Source organism: Sarcophilus harrisii, chromosome 2, assembly GCF_902635505.1.
Source record: "Sarcophilus harrisii chromosome 2, mSarHar1.11, whole genome shotgun sequence".
Taxonomy (NCBI): Eukaryota; Metazoa; Chordata; class Mammalia; order Dasyuromorphia; family Dasyuridae; genus Sarcophilus; species Sarcophilus harrisii.
The window spans coordinates 357,555,955-357,579,766 of NC_045427.1; the positions used below are offsets into that span (position 1 = coordinate 357,555,955).

Sequence of the window (23,812 nt, forward strand, 5' to 3'; positions counted from 1 at the left end):
AAAGTTAATTTAGTCACTTTATATAATATATAGTAATACTTAGCCAAAGACTGTCATTTCCTTTTTCAGAGATAGGAACCTGAATTCCATTATAGAGAGAATGAAGTGTGCTGTCACAATAAGTTAAACAGATATTTCCTAAACATTGAGAATATAATAAAATTCAGATAGGAAACTGAGTATTTTGGGGGAATCATACCTATGATTTCCTTGGTACAGTTAAGAAACTCTCTCTACTTTAGTACCTGCTCTGTAGTTTATAATCAATGAAATTAAGCTACTTGCCCATGATCAGAGAATGTATAAACAGAGAAAGATAAGTAACAAATAGAGAAAGACCTGAAATGAGGTCTTCCATATTCTGAAGACAGTTTTCTGAATTTATTATATACCATACTGTTTCTCATGTATTCTCAAAATATCCAAAACAGTCTCTAATCATTTTCATGGTTAGAAAGGATCAAGTACTTAAGAGTTTCGTTTGGTTTGGCATCAATTAAAAACTGAAAAATTTATAATTTGATTATGATAGTGACTGATGAGATGAAGATAAAGAACTTAGTTCCTCTTTTTGGGGGGGAGAAAGAGGGAAAATGATATTCATCTGAATCCTGACTGGAGGAAAAAATTTTTCTTGAAAAGATGAATCTTATTTTAACATTTAACATTTCTGAAACATTCACACATAGGTAAGCCTAAAAGTTTCCCTGATCAAAGACTATGTCCTGTAACTGGCTATTCTTGATACTAAGTTTAAAATTGTGCTTGGGCTGGGTTGGTAGCTTTATAATTCTAATTGGGCAAGTTGCAAACCTAGTTGAAACCTTGTTGTTCAACCCCAATGAATGAAAAGAATGGTGTCTGGTCTGATGTTCAACCTAAGTCTGACATCTACTGGCTATAGAAAGAGAATCAGGGATCATTATAACAACTCATTTTGTGTTCACAAGTCTACAGATAAAATAAATTGTTCATCTTTGATCAAAATCCTTCCATACACACAGACTGTATAAATATGATTACTCTAAAATGTTAGTGAAAGCCAAGGTACTTGCAAGAAATTTTCACGTAAGGAAAATAAAGATCTCTGTTAGTACTTTCGGACCCAATTTCTTAAACTCATGACCTTAAACTCACAAGGTTCATGACCTCATTTGGTAACTAACAATTGAGTTTGGAAGTCGTGAAATTATGATTTTTTATCAGTAAATGTTTGATTTGTATGCCTATTTTATATAACTATATACCTAGGGTCATGTAAAAATTTTTCAAGCAAAAAGAGGTTGCAAGTTGAAAAAGTTTAAGAAGCCCTTCTTTAGGACATAACAGGATGTATCTAGAGTAAGTCAAGACTATTTGGCTTGCCAGACAAGGGTCTAACAGATGCTTAGGCAAATGAATGATTTAGTCAGGGATACTTTAGTAGGGAAGAAAAAAACTAGTGCAATAGATCATTAATTAGATTATGTATACTGTAGGTACAAAGGAAATATGGTTAAGAAGTGATCAGCAGGAGGAGAACTCCTACACCCCTAAATAGGTAATGATCAAACTAGAATCTGCTGTTTTGGCAAAGACAGTCTATTTTCTGCTCTGCTTTTTATTTCCTTCTGGGTTAAGCAGTTCTAGAATTAAAGACTTATTTTCTCATCTCCACCTTAATTTCATCTTCTGTACGTGTATATTTGTTTAACCAACTTTCTAAAATTCTTGTGAGGATCATATAAAGTATACTTGAAAGTGTTTTGAAAAATATAACGCATTGGACTTGGAGTTACAGGACCTAGAATATAAATCCTAGTTCTGCCACTTACTACCTCTGGGTAGTGATTTTGTGTAAAGTCATTTTCCGCTCTCTTCTTCTAGCTCTAAAAATCAATATGAAATGCAAAAAAAGTTTCTTAGCATTTGGGAAGGAGGGGCAAGACAATTGGGATTAAGTGACTTGGTTGGGGGTCATAGAGTTAGTAAGTAGAGTCTTGGAGGAAGACTTGGAAAATCACCTAATTTCTCAGTGTTATAAATAATGATTTAACATTATAAATTGCTGAAAAGGTACTTCTGTACCAACTACACTGGTAGTTGAAGTTTCTTGATCTAGATTTGAACACATCTTTTTAAGTACTCATCCAGGACTTTACCTACATCAATGAAATCACAGGTATAATTATTATATACCCCTTGTGAAGTAAAATGTGAACAAATAATAAATTTTTAAAACTTAAAAAATCATACACATAAATTGAAAGACAATCTTTAGTAACAACTTCAGACTATAGAAGAGTCTGCTTGATAAGTACCTACTGATAAATCTTTACGGATATGTTGTACCAAAACCCATTTAGTCTCTTTGCCATTCAAACCTCCCTGCCTCCCATCCCCAACTACATCGATTTTTTATTTTCTGCCTAAAGAGTACAACTTTTAAGTCCAATCAGGAAGCAACCAAGATTTTTCAAGAAAGTTTTACATGTTCTTCCTATTCCTATTCAGTACTGCCCTTACCAATTCTACCCTTATTACACTGTCCGTTCCCGAATCAAATCCCAAATCATTCAAAATATAAAACAATCAGGTACAACTCAAGAGTTGTTTTCATAACAAAATGATACCTGTAATGCCTCCAAAGAATTCTACACACATTCTACACACTGCCAGAAAGATCAAGAATTTCTATTAATTCAATGTTTTCTTCCCATGCAATTAAACTCTCTTACTTGTATTGGGTCAAGTCATTTTGCAAAAAACAAATACATCTAAAAATTCTAATTAGTGAGTTGCAATATTATTAAATATATATACCACAAAAACTGCAGGAAAAATAATTTCAGAACAGGGTCATTTTTATTGGAATTTTTTTCTAAACAAGAAAGCTGTCTTTCCTAAAATACATGCACACATATGCACATGTTTTACTTTTTTGGAACTGGAATATACTGAGCAATAAAATTTAGGTGTATCAACATATTTTGCATGTATTAAATATACAAAGATTTTTTTAAAAAAACTTAATTGATGGTGCGCTTTAATTCCAAGAATTCTAAATAATAAATTTACAAAGCAAATGTATTTTCACATTATCTCTCCTTTTATTCCCCCAGAGAAGCAATTTGAAATATGATGAAATTAAGTAATTTCCCAAGGGCACACCAAGAGAAGTGACAGAAACAGAAAATAGAAAACATTAAGTTCCCAGTTTTTTCATCACTCAAGTTTACCTTATTTTTTTCATTTGACAGTGAAACTAGATGAAATGAGCAAAGAGAAGAAAGTAAAATAGCACACACCCACACTCTCCCCCCCCCCCCCCCCCCCCCCCCCCCCCCCCCCCCCCCCCCCCCCCCCCCCCCCCCCCCCCCCCCCCCCCCCCCCCCCAGCAACTATACTATTTGATAGAATCTCAGAACTGGACAGAGTTTAAGATAACCTAGTCTAGTCCCAATGTGAGATACAAATTTTTTCTATCAGGGTAAGGCAAGAATACTTAAAATAACTCCTCCACAAAATTTGTATTTCATTATTAGCAAATTTGGTTGCCAATTTCAATTTCATGAGCCCTAAAACATGTTTCTGGATTGACTGCATGAGCATATCTGAATCCTTTCAAAATATAATTTAAAATAATAACTCAGTCATGTGATCCAACTAAAATTGCCAAAATTTCTAACCTTGCCAAAAGCAATATGTAAACAGTGTTTCTAAGAACTATGTTATTTTGGGGTCAGAAAATGTCAGTGTAAGACACAAAAAAAAGATACAGCACTTAAGTAGGTTATAGCAAAAATCATCAAATTCATTAAATTATGCTGAAAAAATTTCCAATAACATGAATAATTCCACCTTTAAATATTTAAAGCAATTATTTTCTAAAGTAAAAGAATTCTAAATTCCAGTTAATTAATATTCATTGTTTTTTCTCTTGGAGCAAGAGATCCATAAGGATATACCATAAAAGCAAATAAAATACTATTACTAAAAAAAAAAATAGGCAAGACTTAAGAAGGTAATTTAAAACACAAATTTTGGTATTTCTATGTAAATAAAAATCAGCTCACAAAGAAGTAGAAAGAGGGGCCCCTTGAAAAAGGGGAATGAGTTCTTTACTTACTTCCTCATTAAATAGTTTGCTAGTTTCTTTTTTGATTGGGTCTATGAGTTGGACTTGGCCTGCAGAAAAGCCCACCAGTAGGGAGACACTTTCTGCTGTGGCTGTTAGGTGGTTGAAGTCATGACATGTAGGCTGTGTTCCTTTGTATATCCTTTTATCTATCGGTTTACTCAAGTCAGCAGCCTGGGAAAGACAAAGAAAAATACACAAGATAAACATCAAACTGAAGTGCAACTGTTAAGGTACAATATCAATTAATATTAAGTTATTACAATATGCAAAGAACTCAGCAGGCTAAGGGTGAAAGAAGCAATAGTCCTTGCCTCTTAAAATTCTGCCAGACTTTAATACATTTTATTCCACAATCTTTTATCCCAATTCACAGTCTCTTTAATTCATATTTTAAATTGGGGTATCACCTTACATAAAGTTTCAAGTTTAAAAACTATGTGATCCATTCGATTATCCAAACTTTGGTTTTTTGCTGCAAATTTTAAATCTATGCTGACTCACCATCTGTCAGTGAGTATTTGAGGAACAATATGTAATAATATATAATATTAGCCCAAGCAAAATATACTCAAGAAGGTTGAACTGTTGCAGGTTTTTTTCAGTAATTCAATCATTAGTGAGTTAATTCTCTACATGAATGGGTAATTTTCATCTTAACTATCTTTCAAAGTCCAACTTAAAAAAAATCTAATGCTCCTGTGATTGAAGCATTCAATAAAGCTCTTCCTTTTCTAAGGATCTTACATAGCACTTGTTCTGCAATTCTTTAATATACTTTGTTGTACCTTTCTTAGCCAAGTACTAGACAAATATGGTCCTTGAAGTGACTTACCTTTATGCCTTCTTCAGTGTCTATTAATGCACAGTCTGCATTAAAAATGCATGGACAAATCTCTTAAGCAAACACCTTATATGCAAGCCCTAGAGGAAATATGATGGTCTCTATTCCCCAAAAACTTACTTGTGTGAAGAATTCAAATACTCCCTTTAACACTTAACTACTGTCCTATACCACCTGTCTTCTATATACCACTTAAAGAAACATGGCTCCAAAGAAACATTGAAGTGTATCAAACTCAATATTATGAGCAAGGAACTATCCCCAGCAATGGGAATGCAGAGACCAAAAGGAATACGCTCCTTCCATTAAGAGCTTACATTCTACCAGGAGGAATAAACTCGGAACAAAAGTAAGTACCACAAGATGGGGAATGATTTATGCAAAGGAAGAGACAACGTGCTCTAGGAATGTGTATGACAGGAGACAAAACCTAAGATGAGAAACAGGAACAAGAAATGCCAGGTGGATTTTGAAGAAGTGGTTTGAGAGCAGAGTATGGAAGGAAGTAAACCAGTATCAGAAAAATTGAACAGGCTATTAATGAATTATTATTTTTTTTTTCCTGTGGCAATTGGGGTTAAGTGACTTGCCCAGGAAGTGTTAAATGTCTGAGGCTAGATTTGAACTCAGGTCCTCCTGACTTCAGGACTGGTGCTCTATTCACTGCAACACCTATTTTTAATTTTTTAAAATTATTTTTTAAAAAGTACTGGTACTAGATGGGTTCCCAAGTGAACTGTATCACACATTCAAAAAACAAGTAATTCCAATACCATAAAAATGAATTTTTTTAGAGAGAAAATATTCTCTCCACAAGACAAATATGGACCAAATCCCCAAACTAGGAAGAGATAAATATCTTTAAAAAGAGAATCACAGACTAGTTTTCTCTCTTGTTGCCTTGGTTTCCTAATTTACAAAAATGGGGATAAAAATATTTATTCTACATTTATAACAGGAATTATGTAAGTGAGAATTAACTTATTTTGTAACTTGAAGAAAGTGCTTTGTAAATTAAAAAGCATCAAAGAAATGTGGTTCATGCATTATCACATTTGTCTTACAGTGTTTACAATACTTCAATAGATCCCAGTGACCAGAGGTATCCCAGCTCTGAACCCATCTACACATGCCTTTTCAATCCTGAGTGACCATTGTTCATATCCTAAATCCTGTAAGTTCTCTAGAAAATACCCAATGTGCTGAAAACTAAAGTTTTCTAATGTTGCATGAATAAATACTAAATGAAGCACATATCAGTTGTCCTTTGATTAATTAATTAAAAACCAAAAGAGTTCAGAGAATGCAAACATGTAATTTTCTACCAAGTTAAGAGAGATAACTTTGGGCAACATGGGGTTATAATGCAAAATATAAATATAAAAAAATATATATATAAATAAAAATAAAATATATAAAATATAATGCAAACCAATTTATAAAATCTTACAAAAGAGCATGAGCTCTTTTATGAGCAGTAAGCAGTATTACATCATAAAGCAAAAAAAGTAGTGAAAGCTAAAATTGATCTAAAGAAATCTTAGAACTCCAATTAAAGTCATCCCAAGGATACTTGATGAAAATTGAAGAATGACACACCTTGAAAATTGGCAAAGATGAGAAAACATGGAAATAGCCGATGTTGGAAAGGTTGTGGGAAGACAGGTACATTAATACACTTTAGTAGAACTTTGAATCAGTATAAACATCAAGGAAAACAATTTGAAATTATTCAAATAAAGTGATTAAAAATCTGTATACTTTGACCCTGAGATTCTATTACTAAGCTTAGACTTGAAAAAGTCCCCCATATACACCCAAAATATGTAAACCAAAACTTTTTGTGATAGCAAAGAATTGGAAACAGAGTAGATACCCACTGACAGGGGAATGGCTTACACAAATTATGAACTGATGAACTGATATAAACTGAAGTAAATAGAGCCAAGAAAACAATATACACAAATAGTTATCACAATATAAGCAAGAAAGTAACTACTCTTAAAAAATTAAAAGTGATTGTGGCAAAATAACAAAGAACAAGGATAACTTCAAAGGAAAAAAATAAGAAAAGCCACTTCTAATACCATTCACCTATGCAGAGGTGGAAGATCTATGAGTTTATATATTTAGACATAAAGGGTGAAACCATAAGCAAATTAGTAGAGCAAGAGATATCTGTCAGACATGTGAAGCAAGGAGGAATTTATGGCCAAAGAAGAACTAGAGAACAATATGAAATGCAAAATGTATAATTTTGATTATATTAAAGAAAGCTGTGAAAAAATTTATACAGCCAGAGTTTCTGATAAATGTCTCATTTCTAAAATACAGAAAAAAACTGACTCAAATTTATAAAAGTATAAGTCATTTCCCAACAGATAAGTGGTCAAAGGATATAAAAAACAATTTTCAGATGAAGAAATTAAAGCCATTTCTAGTCATAGGAAAAAATGTTCTAAATCATTATTGATTAGAGAAATGCAAAGGTAGCACTACACATCCCTCAGGCTAAGATGGCAGGAAAAGACAATGATAAATGTTGAAAAAGGTGTGCGAAAACTGAGACACTAATGCATTGCTGGTGGAGCTGCAAACTTATCCAACCATTCTGGAGAGCAATTTAAAATTATGCTCAAAGGGCTATCAAACACTGATCCAGCAGTGTTTCTACTGGGCCTGTATCCCAAAGAGATGATGAAAAAGAAAAAAGAACCCTATGTGCAAAATTTTTTGTAGTTACAAGGAACCAGAAACTGATGGATGCCCATCAGTTGGGGAATGGCTGAATAAGTTACAGAATATGAATGTAGTGGAATATTACCGTTCTATAAGAAATGATGAGCAGACAAGAGAACGCTACGGTTCTGCGCACATATATTACATCTAGGATAAACTGTAACATATTTAACATGTATAAGACTGCCTGCCATCTAGGGGAAGGAGTGGAGGGGGGAAGGGAAAAGTAGGAACAGAAGTGAGTGCAAGGGATAATGTTGTAATTACCCATGCATATGTTCTGTCAATAAAAAGTTATAATTAAAAAAAAAATGATGAGCAGATCGATTTCATAAAAGCCAAGGAAGACTTGCATGAATTGATGCTAAATGAAGGGAGCAGAACCATGAGAACATTGTAGATAGCAAAAGATTATGTGGTGATCAACAGTGATGGATTTGGCTCTTTTCAACAATGAGGTAATTCAGGCCAATTCCTATAGACTTGTTATGGAGAGAGCTATCTGCATGCAGAGAGAGTACTATGAGGACCTGAATGTGGATCACAACATATTATTTTCACATTTTTTGTTGTTTGTTTGTTTCCTTTTTGATTTGATTTTTTCTTGTGCAGAATGATAAATGTGGAAATATGTTTTGAAGAATTACACATTATTTTAATCTGTATTGGATTACTTGCTAGTTAGGGAAGAGGGAGAAAGGAAGAAGGGAAGAAAAACTTGAAACACAAAGTTTTGCAAGGGTGAATGTTGAAAATTATCTTTGCCTATATTTAGTTTTTTTCTTTTTTTAAAATTTATTTTATTATAGTTTTTTTTATTTACAAAGCATATGCATGGATAATTTTTCAACACTGACCCTTGCAAAACCTTCTGTTCCAAATTTTCCCTTTCTTCCCCCCCACCTTCTCCTCCCCTAGATGGCAGGTAGTCCAATACATGTTAAATATGTTAAAGTATGTTCAATTCAATATATGTATACATATTTATACAGTTGTCTTGCTGCACATGAAAAATCGAATCAAGAAGGAAAAAAAAAACTTGACAAAGAAAACAAAAATGCAAGCAAACAGAGTGAAAATTTGCATGTATTTTGAAACAAAAAAAGTTATTATTAACCTAAAAACAAATAAATAAATAAAGATAAGGTCACTGACACAAAGGTTGACAATACTGATTTAAACCACAGAAATCTGTATTTTGATTTTAACACCATTATTGATCATGCTTCTAATGTAAAAGAGATGACTATTCTGTTAAGAATTACTTCTAAAGCATTCTGTTGTTATCTGTCTATCCTCTAATGAATGGCTCTAAAATGGCAACAGAACATTTCTAATCCTATTTATGCTTGTTCCACCCACAGAATCCTTTTCTCATTCAATTTGCTCAGCTCAAGATAGTGGCATCTAAAATTTGCTTCCTTGGCATTAGATACATTTAAACAAGCTAACACATAAAAAAATGTAGGATTTGTAAAAATCTAAGATGTGATATACTTGCTAAGCGTAGGGAATCATATAACAGAATGAGAAAAACATTTCACATTATAAACTAAAGAAAAGTAAAGCAGTAGCAACAAGAAAAGTCCTAGAACAAATTGTGTTTTATGAAATTAAAACAAAAGCTTTTTTGATGATCGAGAATCTTGTGGATAACTCTTGAGGATGCTGTGAAAACTGAGATTGAATTAGATGTTTTCTAAGATTTTTTCCATCTTTTCAGAGAGGGTTTCCTGCCCTTTTCTTTAGGGGTAAAAGCAGAAGGGAGAGAGGTATGGGAAAAGATGTGAGGGTAGATAGTAACAGTTATGCCAAAAAACCAAAACAACAACACAAAGCAACTACCATGAAACATTTAAAAAATTTTAAAAATCAAGTTCAAAGAGACACAGAAAAGCATGATAGTGTTGGGACCATCATATTAAACATAACATGTACTTTTTTTTTTAAAAAAACGAGCTTTACCATTTTTGCTTTGGAGTTTTGAAGCTGAGTTGTTTCTGTTTAAGAAGAAAATAGTAGAAGGGAGAAAAATGCAAATTTGTAAAGTAAACAAATTTCTTTAAAAAAGAAAAAAAATGAGCTTTACATAATATACCCAGTTTTGTATAAAAATGTTGTGACAGAATGTAGCTTAAAGTATTAATTTTTAAAATTATGTTAAAGATTTATTCTAATTTTAAAAAGATCCCTTCCAACTATAGGAACCTATGAGTCTTATCTATGGTATTCTGAACACGTTCAGGGGCTTCATATTCTAATCTGGATCAATCTAGTACACAAGTTAAACTTTGGGGAGAGGGGTAGAGGGAATTTTCCTTCTATTATATATATCTTAGTGCCTTCTTTGAAAAGCATTCAAATTGGAGAGTCAAAAGATTTAAGTTCGTACTTTATATGGTTGGTAGATAAAGAGTATTATATACTCATGTTTGTGAATAAGGTTCAATGTCATGTTTGTTCAGTCATACAGCAAGAATCACAACATGAAACCAAGTTTCTTGAATAGATAGATATGCTGTGCTTTTTCCATATTGTATGCCAGACTGCCTTTTTGGAAAAAGGAAATACTTTACAACTACTTTACAGAATTATTTTTTCATCAATCAACAAATATTTAATCATCCACCTGCCAAGCACGAGTGTGAGGCATTGGATATACAAAGGAAAAAATGGAATTATTCCTGTCTTCAAAGATATTACATTCCAAACAAGGAGACCACGTGTACATATTAAAGGATATATGCAGAATAAATACAAAGTATAAGGTAGAAGAACTCAAGCAGTTAAGTATAGGGAAAATGAAGAAAGGCTTCATGAAAATACAGAACTTGAACTGAGTCTTGAAGGAAATTATGTTATATAGTTATATGTGAATTTCTTAGAATAAGAATTTTCATATACTTTCATTATGGGATATCAATATATGTGTACTTCTATGGACACTAGACCGACTTAATATCTGATCTAGAATAGATGAAATGGGATTGTGTTGATTTCCTCACAGTTATGAGTACTGTCAATTTTGTGCTGTATACAACTGCTTTATTGTTCTCTTATTAATGTTAATTAATGTAAAAGTCTTCAAGGATCACTAGAAATACTGCAGGAGCTGTTGGTATGGCTAAGACAAGTTTTCCTACTAAAACGGGATAAAAGGAAACTATGGAAAAATAGCATTAGGATCTAACAAACTATTACTGAAAAAGAAAACAAGACATACAGAAGGACCTAGTAACTGTTAAGGTTTCTGATTCCTCTACAAGGAGATAAAGGCTTAGTTAAAACTTGAAAGAATAATTAAGAAAAGTTTTTTAAATTGCTACTATTAAATGATAGGAAGAAAAAACTAAATATATAGAGTACTGACAATTGGAAAAAAAGTAAATTTTACTTATTCTCAATTTTTCATTCAAGGTTACATATTAAGATTATTGTCAGAAAAGGTCCAGGTAAATCTATAAAATCTTCACTCTCAAAAGATTGTAAAATATCAATTCCCCAAAATATTTTTGTAATTTTTTTCATTTCAGAAGGTCTGGTAATCATTCTTTATGGAGAAAATGAAACTCCAGTAAATATGCCGATATACTGAGAAGCAGAATTATGGAATAATAATAGAAATTCCCTAAAAGAGATTGTAACATAGCAACACAGTTTTGTACTATGACAAGTCATAAAAGGTTAAAAATTGTACAAGATATTGAGACCCATTATCTTTTCCCTTAAACCCACCCCCAGGGCACCATCAACCTGCCAGTCCCTTAAGCTTGCAACATAGGTGTCATCTTGGATATCTCACTTTATCTCTTTGCCCCAATTCCTGTTCCCATTTCCAAAGCTGTTGTCACAGCCTGTCAATTTTACCTTTGCAGCATCTCCCAAGTATAATCCCTTCCCTCCTCTGATACTGCCACCACTCATACAGGTTTTCATCACTTTAAACTAAGACTACAGAAACAGCCTGCTGGTGGGTCTGGTTGTGGCAAGTCTCTCCTCACTCCAACCTATCTATCCTCTGTTCAATCACCAGACATTTTCCTAAAGTACAAGTTCAGTCAAAGTCACCTCCCCACCCAATTCCTTCAATAAACTTTTCAATGAGTCATTTTTTTTTTCGACTTTTCATGACCCTATTAGGGATTTTCCTGGCAGATATCTAAGAGTGGTTTGCCATTTTCTTCTTCAAATCATTTTACACGTGAAGAAACTAAGGCAAACATGGTTAAGTGATTTGCCCAGGGTCACATAGCTACTAAGTTTCTGAGGCCATATTTGAATTTAGAAAAAGGAGTCTTCCTGACTCCAGGCCCCAAATTCTAAGCTCTGCACCATCTAGCTTCCCTTCAATAAATGTAAGTGCCTCCCTACCCTCTCCAGAGTCAAATACAAAATCTTCGATTTGGTGTTCAAAAACCTTCATAACCTACCACCATCTCTTCCTATTTCCCTCCACCTCTACACCTTTCAAGTCTTCTTACACCTTATTCCCCACTCCACCTACTCTTTGGTCCAGTGGCACAGATCTCCTGGCCCACAAACAATATATTCTATTTCCAGGTATTTGTGATAGTCTCTTAGTCCTGGAATGATCTTCCTCATTTCTGCCTCCTGACTTCCTTTAAGTCTGAACTAAAATCCCATCTCATTGAAGCCTTTTCCAATCCCTCATAATATTGCTGCTTCCACTCTGTTAATTATTCTTTAAATATTCTATATAGTTTGTTTATAAACATTTGTTCGTTTTCTCTCCCTTTAGATTCTGAGTTCCTTAAAAGTACTGTCCATTTGCCCTCTTTTGTATTCCCAGTGCTTATTACAATGCCTGGCACAAAGGAGAATACTTAATAAATGTTTACATTATATATATTACATAATACATTATATTTATATACATTTGAGGAAACAACTGGCAGCTATGTGGAAAATGGATTGGATTGGGGAAAATTCTGAGACAGAAAATCAAAACTATGTGACTATTGCAATGATCCAGGTGAGAAATGAGAAGGATGGTATAAAGTAAGAAAGAAAATCTTGACAACAAAATAAAAATTATGAAGATGTGAGAAGACATCAAAATTGTGAGCCTGGGTAAGAAGTATTACAATGCTGAACAAAAAAAATCAGGTAGTTCAGAAGAAGGATGAGTTAGGCAGTAAAAGATGAATTATTTTGGAAAATTTGAACTGGAGATGTTCAAAGCTAATGTGAAATGTCCAAAAGGCAGTAGATGATGTGGAATTGAAGGTAAGGAGAGAAGCTAGGGCTAGACATAGAGATCTGAGAATCATTTACATAGAGAGATGACAAACCCAAGAAATGATGTGAGCTATATAAATCATAATATGCCATATATAAGATTATGACCTTCAAAAGTTACGTTAAATAATTTCCAAAACTCATTTAGGAAATACTGCTTAGTATGTTGTCTTATCCTACCTTAGAGAGACATAACAAAACTTACAACAGGAATTTTGCTTCCAAGATTTTGTTCAAAAGCACTAGAAAGCATCTTTTCCCACCTGAATTTCATTGTTAAAGAGTAGATCTTTTTTTTTTTAAACTGGAATCAGAAGAATAGGATGTCACGATTGATAAAGAGATTAAGTATCTGCTATTCCATACCTATCTTCTCAATCTACCTTTCTATCTTCTTAATAGAAGAGAAAAATGAGAACAAGAGAGGAGAAAAGATTTATCTAACTTTGCATCCAGTGGAGAAGCTAGTAATAAAATCCAATTTTATCATAAATACATTTCTTCTATACTAGTTTGCATCATAACCACATCTTCTGAGTTTCATTCCAGCTCTTGCTATTGTACCATATTGTCTTTCCAGATAAAATATGAAGGGGGAAATTACAATCCTAAAATCCTTAAGGGAAAATTTCAAAGACAGTATCTTTGTTTCAGTAATGTTTATAAGTTTAATAATAATAATTTTTAAAAAGCTCTCTGCTGTTTCTTCCTTCTTCCAAGCAATGCATACCCCAAACTTGTACTAGGCATACCAGACATGCTCCTATCTTTACTCAAGTAAACAAATACTTGGGTGTAGTTCCTTATCACACTTCTGATAAGATTTACAATTGGACTCAATTCCTATCCCCTACATTCCAGAGCTTCTCTCAATGATAAGGTAAGAGCAATGTTAAGTAAAACTCAGAAGAAAGAAATTTTCTCATTGGCAATTAAAAAAAAAAAAAAAAAAAAAGCTTCCATCACAATATGTAAAATTAATTACACACTGAAAAATATTATTCAAAACTTCTAATTAGAAAAGAACAAAAAAAAATATGGAAATTCCAACTCTAGTTCTCAAAGATTCTTTGATAAGTCTCAAGTTATTTTTAAAATGTAGGACTATTTTAGCAATTTTTCATAAAGGGAGAGGGGAGAGATAAGAAAAATAATTTATTTTCTTTATATATTATATAGAGTCTTCTTTGTACATGGCACTATACCAAGCATATTATTTCATTTTCTTGAAAATTGAAAAAAAATTTCTTGTTTTTCATAACAACCTTGAGTTGTTGTCATTTTCCCTATTTTACAGCTGAGAAAACCAAGGCAGAAGTTAAATAATTTGCCCAAAGTCACACAGCTAATAGATATCTGAGGCCAAGTTTGAACACAGGTCCTCCAGATTTTAATCTAAGTTCAGCTCTCTATCCACTATGCCACCTAGTGGTCAGAAAAACATTATATTACAAACTTAGGCAACTTTTGCTCCATTCATTTAATCAACAAGTATGTATTAGGCACCAATTCTGTGTTAGACACTGAGGATACAAGTACAGAGAATCAAACAATCCCCCTTTTCAAGGAGATTTCATTCTAAGGGGAGTGGTGGGACAAATGATAGAAACAAAGTAGTTATTTTTTTGATATATAATTTTGAGAGGAAGAACAATAGCAATTGTTAATAAAGGTTTCATTCAGAAGATGGTAGCAGAGTTGTAACTAGAAGAAAAAGAGGGATTCTTTAAGGCTTCTGCAGAAGGCAAGGATAAAACCCATATCCAAACATAGAGATAAAATGTTATATGTGAGGAACAGAGAGAATAATTAATTGGCTAGATCAGAGTAGAGAAGAGGGAATATAACATACAACGAGGTTGGAAAGATAGTTTGGGGAAAGAATGTTGAAGGGGCACACAAGCTAGAAAGAGAAATTTATATTTGATTCTAAAGACAATGGGAAACCACTGGAGTTGGAGTTTTGAGACTTCAAATGTACTGAATGAGAATAAAGGCCTTTGGGGTAAAATGGTTCTTTACTAAAGGATTTAAGGAGGGAATGAATAGGGGGGAAAAAGGAGAAATGGGTAAAAGAGAATGAAGGATGAAATTCATCTGAAAGTAAAAAGGTTAACAACAAAGAATTTGACGTAGAAAAACATGAAACTCAACAAGGAAACAAGCAGAGTTGAGAGGAAGACAGAATTAAGAGGGAAGATACTAATAGGGAGGGAAAAGATACAAGCAAAATAAACTTCATGATGGTGAAAAAAGGATTAAAAAGGAGGAAAAAAAAGGAAAGAACCAGAATTTAAGGGAATAATCAGCAGGGAAACAGCTAAAAAATTAAGTTGGAAAAATGTAATGGAATATTACTATGCCAAGAGGGAATTGAACGAGTTCAAAGATTTTGTGTTGGAGAAACCTTAGAGGTCATCTAGTACTTAATCATCACTAAGATTCCTTCTTGTTTTAAAAACCTGTAATCTGAACATTTCAAGTCATATTCATTATATGAGCAAAACCACACAGCACAGGGAAGTAAAATTCTGAAATGGGAGAATGCAATTTCAAACTTTGCCTAGTATTAACAAATGTCTTTTTCCAAGTTTGGCACAAAAAGAAATGGTTGGAAATGCACACCTGAATCAATCTTCTGACCTAGCTGCATGTGCTAAATGTAATTTGGTAATATTAAGTGAAAAAAAAAACCAGAAGGAAATAAACATTTACATAATGTTTATTATGTGTCAAACACTGTGCTAAGTGCTTTTTTACAAATATTATCTCATTTGATCTTCATAATCCTGTATAATTCAAAATAGGATTCATGAATCCTATGGATTCATAATCATAATGAATAATCCAGACTTTTTATTGTCCTCATTTTACAGATGAGGAAACTGAGACTGGAAGAAGTTAAGTGATTTGTCCCATGGTCACACTGCTAGTAACTTAATTAAGGCAGGATTTGAATTCTAATAGTCTATCTACTGTGCCATCTAGCTGTTAAAATAATTCATAGCTAATCCGTACTGATTAATAACCCTGATCCTATAATCTGTTGATGGAGAACTACAAAAACACATACTCCTAGAAGGGGAGAAAATTGTGAATTATGTAAATGTTAAATCTATAGAACTATTTTTCCCACCAATTTTCATTATAATTTTGGAAATGTGCTCTTGCTGAAAACATTTTGGACAATGAAAAATATTAAAATTACATTATAAGAGTCCCCAAACCTCAACCTAAGTGCTTAGTATGTTTTCTTTGTACATTTATTTACTCTCATATATTGTGCCTAAAAAATGTTAGTGAACTGGACAATGAAAACATGTAAAGTATACTTCTCAAGAATTAATATGTACAAATCAGTATCTAGTTTAGCCATATGCCAGAACTAGGAAGGAAGCTAACCTAGAAATCCTTGGAAGGTGTTTTGTTGCTCAGTCTGTGTCATTCTAGAAGCTAAAAAGCTTCCAAAACACATAACTAGGTGTTTTTAACCAAACTGTACTCATGAACTTTTTAATTAAAATTAAAAAAAAAATTTAACATTCTCTTTTCAAATGTTGAGTTCTAAATTCTCTCCCTTCCTCAATCTTCTCCTTCCTTTTTACCTTGAGAAGGCAAGCTATATAATATCCATTGCAAATATAAAGTCCTAAAGAACATATTTCCATATTAGCCACAGTACTCTCTCAAAAGAGCAAGAAAAATAAGGTGGAAAAAATATGCTTCAATTTGCACTAAGAATTCATCATTTCTCTCTTTGTAGGTGGATAGCATTTTTCATCACAAGTCCTTTGAAACTGTCATGGATCACTGATCCAAGGATCATGAATATTGATCAGAGTAGCCAAGCCTTTCACAGTTGGTTATTGTTACAATATTGCTCATATTGTGTATAATGTTCTCCTGATTTTGTTTTTTAAATATTCTGATAACAATAAACAATAAAATCTTATGTATTTAGTTTTATTCATTTAAAAACTTGATTCTGAGAAGGGACTCAATCATCTTCGTCAGACAGACAAATGAATACAGAAAGGGTTGAGGGTCCTTGTTTCACAATAATCCCAAATTCCAAGGAGACTATATGCCATGATCACAAGTTTCTGCAGGACGTTTTCTACCAAAGGCATTCTGGTCAGAATCTCTTTCAAAGTCCTTTTCAAAGTGCTAGGAATTTAGTCTTATAATCCTTTACAGATTCTTTTCTATAATCTTAAAAAGTTGCCAAGGCACAAAGTGGCTTGTTCTAACGCCATCTAATGATCAAATACAACAAAAGAGATTTCCAAGGAGATGACATTCATTCTGTAAAACCTGTCACACTGGGTTACTCCTTCCCTATAGTTCCTTTATGTAAAGATTGTGGCTCTAAAGTAGAATTTTTGAAGTTGAATTTTTCACACAAAAAGGTGCTCCTTTACATCTTTCATGTCTTCTAAAAAATAAGAAATGAATACACACAAAATATGCATAATCAATTTATTCAAATTTTCACAAGAATGAAGGTAGTGAAATTACCTGGCCTTCCCCTTAAATATGATTCTCAAAGAAAAGGAAGGGGTTCATTGTAGAATATATTAAAAAAAAAACTCTTGTTATGTTAACTGGTGATGACATAGGTGAGCTTGTGAATGTGTGCGCGCGCGTGCGTGTGTGTGTTCAATCTATCAAGCCACAGAATAAAATCCCTAAAATAATCATAGGTATCTATATCTTGTGTTTTTGAGATTAGTCTTTTAATCAACTTTTAAATATTAACAGAGTAAAGTATTTCCTCTTCTCACTACATCAGAAATTTAAATTACCTTAAAAAACAGTAATTTCTTCAGTTATTTTTATTGTTTTATAATAAAATGACCTAATATAAATATACACAACAGCACACTATATCACTAATAATTGCTAAATTTCTGTTTGTATTGTGGTAAAACACAAAAATAAACATAAGATCAATTGGATCTTTACATATTCCAACTGCAAATTCTAATGATGGCATATTCAAATGCCTGGTTTTTATTGAATCCTTCTGTATGAGAGTTCATCATAATCATGAACTCTCATCAAGTCAACAAGTATTTATTAAGCTTAAGTAGCACCTTCTGACACTATTGTTATTTTTGTCTTTCAATTTTGAAGAGGACCAGAACATCAGTAAGGTGATGCCATGGCTTGCAAGCGAATTTTAAATGAGGGAGGGCTGTGCAAAGTCATCAGCCTCATTTTCTCTTCTGAGACATCTGGGTCCAATGGCAAGATATATATCAGAATCTTGCCAAAGTTCATAAAGGTAATATATGACAGAAAACAAAAGTTCACAGAATTTTAACTATCTCTGCTATATATAGATGATGAGATATACTATGTTAATTGCACTGAGGATCTCTTAAGTGAGATTCACAGTCACCTGAGATCAGCCTAGCAATCCATATTGAAAAACCAAATGGAGAAAGAATGCTTATTGTCAACACTATTACATGTAGTTAGAAAGGCAATTTTTTAAAAAACAATACCGTTTTCCAAAAGAATTCTCAAAAGGAGAAAGGGCAGCAACAATGTAATACCTAAAATTATTGGATATTTAAAAGTACAAATCCTATACTTTGTCCAATAAATAACAAAGTTGAGCAAAGGACTAAGTGCTAAGAAAATTATTTACAGGTTCTTTTATAGAAAGTATGACACTTTTTTGTTGTTTAAAATATCCAATATATGAACTTAAAAAAAAATTCTCTTTTTAGAAATAACAGACTCAAATAGTTGGATAGATATTAATCAATCATAGGTAGTGGCAATAAATTTAAATGAAAAGACAAACGAAATTATTTCATAGATTTAATCACATTTGCCCAATTATCAAAAGATTATTTTATAGAACTACCTAAATAATATAATTCATTTGGAGAAAAAAAGGTCAAAAATCTCGAGAAACCATGAAAAGAAGAAGGAAGAGAGCCCAGCAGTCCAAGATCTCAAAGTAAATTACAAAATAATAATCATCAAAACACTCTGTATTGGTTAAAAAACCAAGCAAGTTATCAATGCAACAGATTCACTATTCAAGACACAGCAGGAATTAAATAGAGGAGCACAGAGTGCTGTTTTTTTTTTTTAACCCAAAGATACTGACTACTAGGTCAAGGACTCAAGAAATAATGCTGAGGAAATTAGAAAGCAGTTTGGGAAAAATTAGGCTTAGATCCACATCTTATAACATTATACCACAGTAAACTCTAAATATATAATTGGATCTAGAGATAAACAGTCATATCATATAAATAAATTAGAGCAGCAGGAGCTTTTTTGAAACTATAAAGAATTTTTGACAAACTATAGATGGAGAGTCACAAGAGATAAAATAATCAAGTCTAATAACTTAATTTGAAGTTTTTATATAAAGATTAATCAGAACTCTAGATGACTATTAAAGTATGACTCCCAACTAGCAGAAACTATAAATACAAAATCAGACATACATTTTCATAACTGAATATTGTAAAAATTTGTTTTGTTTTACTACACTTATTTGTTAAAAGGGAGGGCTTTTATCTAAGGAAGAGTAGTGATAGTGACAAGGCAGCTAGACACAGTGGACAGAATGCTAGGCCTGAAATCTGGAATTATTCTTGAGTTCAAATCTATCCTCAGACACTTACTGTATCTGGGCAAGCCAGTTAACTTTCTTTGCTTCAGTTCCTCATCTATAAAATGATCTGGAGAAGGAAATGGCAGACCATTCCAGTTTCTTCCATCAAAAAACAAAAAACAAAAACCCATCTCTAAATGGGGTCATGAAGAATTGATTGAATAGGAATAATGATGCACCGCCCCCTCCAAAAAAAAAAGTGTCATTTAAACAAACAGAAGAGTGTAAAAGCTCAGAAATGGATACAGATGAATAGGGTAATACTGGTACTATCATATTAAATTTAAATTTAAAAAAAGTTATAAGCAATAGATAGATATTTCACAAAGAATCCCTTTTTTCCTGATCTTCTCTGTAGACAGAAATGTTGATGTTTGTTGATGATTTTCTAATTCATAATAATTTTTTAAACTAAGAATTGTCACTAAATGCTAATACACTATACAAGTTCACAAAGTTGATACTAAAAAGAAAGCATGTTTATAAGCTCCAGTCAGATAATACACATGTTTCTGACTTACTGAAAATAATTTAATTAAATTAGAAACAAAACTCATAAGTAGTCTACAGTGAAAGGACACTAGACCAAAAATCAGAAAAAGTGGATAAAAGGCCTAAGAATAACTTGATTTACACCAGTCATTTCAACCTTTTTGTAGATCCAAAATTTTCTAATTTGATGAAATGAGAGAGATTGGCAAAATTTGTAAGGTCCCTTCCTGTTCTAAAAGTCTCACCTTCCCTTTAAGGATTATAGGTCAAGTCAACCTAATCCTCTCTGTAATATCTTTAAAAAGAAAAAAAAAAAAAAGCTAGCATTCATATAGTATTTATTGTGTTCCATGCACTGTATTAAGCACTTCACAACTATCATCTCATTTGATCCTCACAAGAATATTGGAAGTTATCTTCTTAATTTGGTCTCTATAGAGCTCAAGCACTCTTCAAAATGGTTAGCATGAAAAGCCAGCATTCTTCATAATACAATCTGTTATGCCCCTATATTTTCAGATTATTTTTATATATTCTTCTTTTTAATGGATTTTTTCATAAAGTTGGTTATCAGTCTGGAAAAAATCTGAAAAACTGAATAGAGCTCCCCATATCATCTAGATACAACTGATTCTCTACAGTATGCAATGTGCCCAAAATTCAACATGAAAGCCATATTTTTAGCTACTGATCATAGGTCTATATTTCATCTTGAAATTGGCTGAGCTCCAACAGAACCTAATACAATCTTATTTTTATTATTTTCATTTTAAAAAATCCATCAGTATTTAAAATCTTGAAGTGACAACGCCATGAATGGTAACAAATCTTCCCTGATGACCAGTTTCAATAATATATTATGCATAAGAAACTATGGCTTCCTTCAATTTTCAATGAAAAATAGAATTTTAGTCTCTGAATTGATCACAAAGGTCTTCAAACCCATTCAAAGCTATTTTGCAACATTTATATATTTCTGATATTCAGCAACCCATCAAACAACTTCATATAATACAGTCCTTTTATGTCACAAATACAATTATTGAAAAAGTTTTCTTATTAAAAGTATTTATTTTTCAATGGAAAAATCACCTCACCTGCCACTGAATTCTACAGAGACCATTCCAAGATATTATTTCAACTTTTCTGCAACTAGGGCTAGGACTTTCATTTTTGTCTTTGTATCCAAAGCAGAGTGCCTACCACATAGCAGATGCTTAATAAGTGCCTGTTGCTTAACTTATTCATTTTATTTTCCATTAGTAGTAATGCTGTATATCCCAAAAATATAACAGACTATATTTTTGGATTTGAATTTTCTATTTCATTTTTATGTATTCTCTCTACTTAAAATGACTCCACCATACATAAAGACCTCTATGTCAGGAAACCTGGGACCAGATCCTACCTTTGGAGAAAATACTGGTTTTGAAACAACCTCTCAGTGTACTCCAGCAAACTCTCTGAGATAACAAATTCATAAGTATCAATATGAAATATAAGTACCTCCTAAACCAAATGAAATCACAGGTCTAGTTCTCCCTATTCTAAATAAGCCTCTGTTTTGGCTTTATTTATTTATTTATCATGAAAGAATGTTATTTTACTTTAATAAGAGCTATGAGTTTAAATTTAAATTTGATTACTGAAAATTTCAAACTATTTTCTATAATCATTAATAGTTTTAATTCTTAAAAAATTGCAATTGTTTTGGAAATCAGTTTTCTATTCTGTACTTACCAAAAGGAATGATGCTGAGAAATATAATAAGCATCTTAGTATTTAAAAAAAAAAAAAACATACACATGTTGCTTCAAATTTACACACTTTACTGCAACACGGCTGGTCTGTGTCATGAGTCTACAATGACTGTCAGTGGTGATGATTCATGCTTTATTTTGCATCATATTATATTAAACAATATCTGTGCTGTATTCAGTATCAATGAATTTATCTGTTTTGCTTTTGACAACTTAAATATAAACTGCTTACACTGAAAAAAAAAGCGTACATTTTTATTTGGGAATCTTACTATAAAAAATAACCAATCATTTTAGTGGTTGCTTAGTCCAAGAGGGTCTCATGTTCTAAAGTTTAGAAAACCCTACTAACTAGGTTAGTGGGAAAACAAGAAGGAATTGTATGACTTGGGAAAGAGAACAAAGAATATAAAGGTCATCATTTATGTTAGTTATGAAAGATTGCTTAGAAGTGAATTTTGAACTAAGTAGGAGGACATATTAGGTAAAAGGAATGGACCATGAAAGGATCTATAGAAAGAATTAATGACTCAAATGGCCAATTTTGATTACTAAATTAGTTACTACTAATTATTAAAATAGCTAACTAAATTAACTTAACTAAAAAGTTTTTGCAGAAACAAAACCAATGCAGCCAACATTAAAAGGAGGGCAGAAAACTGGGGGAAAATGTTGACAGTAAGTTTCTCTGATAAAGGCATCATTTCTCAAAAATATAGAGAATGGAGTCAAATCTATTAAGAATGACTCATTCCTCAACTGATAATCAAAAGCTATGAACAAGCAGTTTTCAGATGAAGAAACCAAAGCTATCTATACTCATATGAAAAAAACGTTTTAAATGATTATTGATTAGAAAATGCAAATAAAAACATCAACTCTGAAGCAGTACTTCATTCATAGCTATCAGATTGGCTAATATGCCAAAAAAGGAAATTGACAAATTCTAGAGGGAAATTGGGACACTAATACAGTGTTGGTGGAATTGTGAATTGATCCAACAAATCTAGAAAGCAATTTTGCACTATACCCAGAGGCTATAAAACTGTATATCCTTTGACTCAGCAATACTAGTTCTATATCCCAAAGAGATCAAAGAAAAAGGAAAAGGACACATGTGCATATGTATTTATTCATATTTGTAATATATTTATATTTATACATACACACACATATATATATATTTATAGCAGCTCTTTTTGAGATGGCAAAGAATTGGAAATTGAGGGGATGCTCATCAACTGAGGCAGCTGAACAAGTTGTAATATATGATTATGATGGAGTACAATTGTGTTATAAGAAATGATTAGTAGAATACTTTCAGAGGAAGACTTACATGAATCAATTAATGCAAAGTGAAGTGAGCAGAACCAGAACAAGGTAAGAGCAATATTTTACAATGATCAACTGTGAATGATTTAACAACTCACAGCAATATAATAATCTAAGACAATTCTGAAAGATATGATTAAAAATGCTATCCACATTCAGTGAAAGAAGTAATGAAGTTTAAATGGAGACTGGAGCATATCCTTTTAATTTTTGTCTCCATTTTCTTTTGCAATATGGCTAATATGGAAATATTTTGCATGACTGTACATGTATAATCTATATCACATTGTTTGCCTTCTCACGGAGGGAGGATGGGATGAAGGGCAAGAGAAATTTTTTTTAAAGGAATGTTAAAAAAATTTAATTAACAAAATAAATAAAATTAGATGTTAAAGAAAATGAAAAGAAATCTCAACAGGAAAGTATAAGAGAAAATTAATGACATTAGTTTGACCCCAATAAGAAACAACAAATTTAGACTTCATACAAAAGACAATTTTTATTTCCAGTTTATTAGATAAAAATCTCATGTTTAAAATATATAAGGAACTTTGTCAAATCTAGAAGAGGAGTCATTTCCTAACTGATAAATGGTCAAAGGACATAAACAGGAAATTTTCCTATGA

At 32.2% G+C, this 23,812-nt stretch overlaps 1 protein-coding gene across 8 annotated transcripts in view; it reads right to left on the reverse strand.

Moving 5' to 3' along the window:
• The window catches only part of WDR20 (WD repeat domain 20), an 83,991-nt gene that overhangs the window by 23,808 nt on the left and 36,371 nt on the right, over positions 1-23,812 (reverse strand). For all 8 annotated transcript variants that reach the window (XR_004232091.1, XR_001121145.3, XR_004232090.1 and 5 more), the window contains exon 2: positions 4,109-4,291. Coding sequence is in view for 2 of the 8 variants with exons in the window: in XM_003756538.4 (XP_003756586.2) it covers positions 4,109-4,291 (183 nt within the window). In the remaining 6 variants the exon portion in view is untranslated. The remainder of the gene's footprint in view (positions 1-4,108; positions 4,292-23,812) is intronic.